The sequence below is a fragment of the Trypanosoma conorhini genome (assembly GCF_003719485.1).
Source record: "Trypanosoma conorhini strain 025E chromosome Unknown Tco_14.4_contig_00953, whole genome shotgun sequence".
Lineage (NCBI taxonomy): Eukaryota > Euglenozoa > Kinetoplastea > Trypanosomatida > Trypanosomatidae > Trypanosoma > Trypanosoma conorhini.
The window spans coordinates 1-1,218 of record NW_021705047.1 but is presented as its reverse complement, the minus strand read 5'-3'; the positions used below and the strand labels follow the sequence as shown (position 1 = coordinate 1,218).

Genomic DNA, 1,218 nt, shown 5'->3' with positions numbered 1-1,218 from the left:
GGACGCTCTTGAAATGCGGACACGCGGTGTTGTTGCTGTCTCTCTCTTCCGCTCTGTCTTTTTTTTTTTAGTCGCGCGCGCGATGCAATTTGGCGCGGCCGTGCGTGGCAAGCGGAGCCGGCGGGGGAGGGGGTGCGCGGTGGCGCGTGTCCTCCCTGGCGCAGTCGGCAGCGCGTTAGGCTGTTAACCTACAGGTCGTTGGTTCGAATCCAACGGGAGGAGCTTTTTCGACAGCCCCGGGGGCGCACGTCGCCCTGGCGGCGGCCTCTGCGTTTGGCCGGCGCCCGGATTCTGCGCCGCACCTGGGCGGGCTTGGCCGCGCCGCGGGGGGCGATGTTTTTCGCCTCCGGCGCCGCGGAGCCCGGAGTTCCTCGGGGCCCCGCGTTGGAGCGGCCGGGGCGGGCGACGCGGACTCAGGCCGCTCGCAGCCAACGGGCAGCTGAAGCGAGGGAGCTAGAGGCCGGCCCGGCGCGGAGGAGGCGCGGGTTCAGAGCCAGTTGGGCCCAGAGTCCTCGCCGAAACTTGCGCCGTCCCGAGCCGCTCCCCCAGAACCTGTCCGCAGGGCTCAGAAGGAGACATTTGGAAGGTCATGCAGGAGGGGCCGCGTGGCGGTCCGGCGGGCGCGGGAGGCGGACGGTGTGGCGTGCGCCTCGGGAGCGGGACCGGAGTGGCGCCAGATACGGCTGGAGAGCGGGCCGGCCTGGCCGCCGAGAAAGTTGCCAACGGCCGCGGCGTTGGCGACAGACTCGCCCGCGCACGAGTGGGGGCGCGTTACGGTTGGAAGGCTCGGGGAAGGTGGCGGTTGCCGGCGGTGCTGGGGAGGCGCGTCGCGTGCGATTTCACGGCAGGGAGCGTGCGTCGTGACCCGCAGGCGTTCCGGACGCACAGGGCAAGCAGCCCCTCCGCATGCTTGTCGACAGCGCGGCGTCTGCGGGCACGTTTTTTCCTCTTTCCATCTGGGCTTGGGGCGGCCGCGTTGACAAGGGTTTGCGCACACCGGGGAGACACATGCCGCGTAGGGGCGTGCAGCGTTGGAGGGCGGCCCCGCGGAAGGGATTTCGAGGGCCGGGGCGTGAGGCACCCGTGCACTGCGAGGGGGATCGCGTGAGGCGGGCAGAAGTCCTCTTTCGGCGCCTCCGTTTCGCCAGAGGGGACCAGTGTGGCGTGCGGAAACCGCCCGGACCCTGTCGACCGATGTTGGATTGGCAGCCAAATGTT

The 1,218-nt window shown here is 70.1% G+C and overlaps 2 protein-coding genes and 1 non-coding gene across 3 annotated transcripts; all 3 read left to right on the top strand.

The window, feature by feature from the left end:
• The first annotated feature begins 149 nt into the window (after window positions 1-149).
• Window positions 150-222, top strand: Tco025E_09026. Its single transcript has one exon. It is a non-coding gene; the product is annotated as a tRNA-Asn (tRNA).
• Window positions 223-333: 111 nt separating this feature from the next.
• On the top strand, window positions 334-864 carry Tco025E_09025 (uncharacterized protein; the record flags this gene model as incomplete). Its single annotated transcript, XM_029375854.1, has 1 exon — window positions 334-864. The coding sequence occupies one exon, from the start codon at window positions 334-336 to the stop codon at window positions 862-864; it is 531 nt and encodes a 176-aa protein (XP_029224027.1).
• A 42-nt stretch (window positions 865-906) lies between these two features.
• Tco025E_09024 (uncharacterized protein) lies at window positions 907-1,218 on the top strand (the record flags this gene model as incomplete). Its single annotated transcript, XM_029375853.1, has 1 exon — window positions 907-1,218. A coding segment is annotated over one exon (312 nt), but the record flags the coding sequence as incomplete, so codon positions are not given.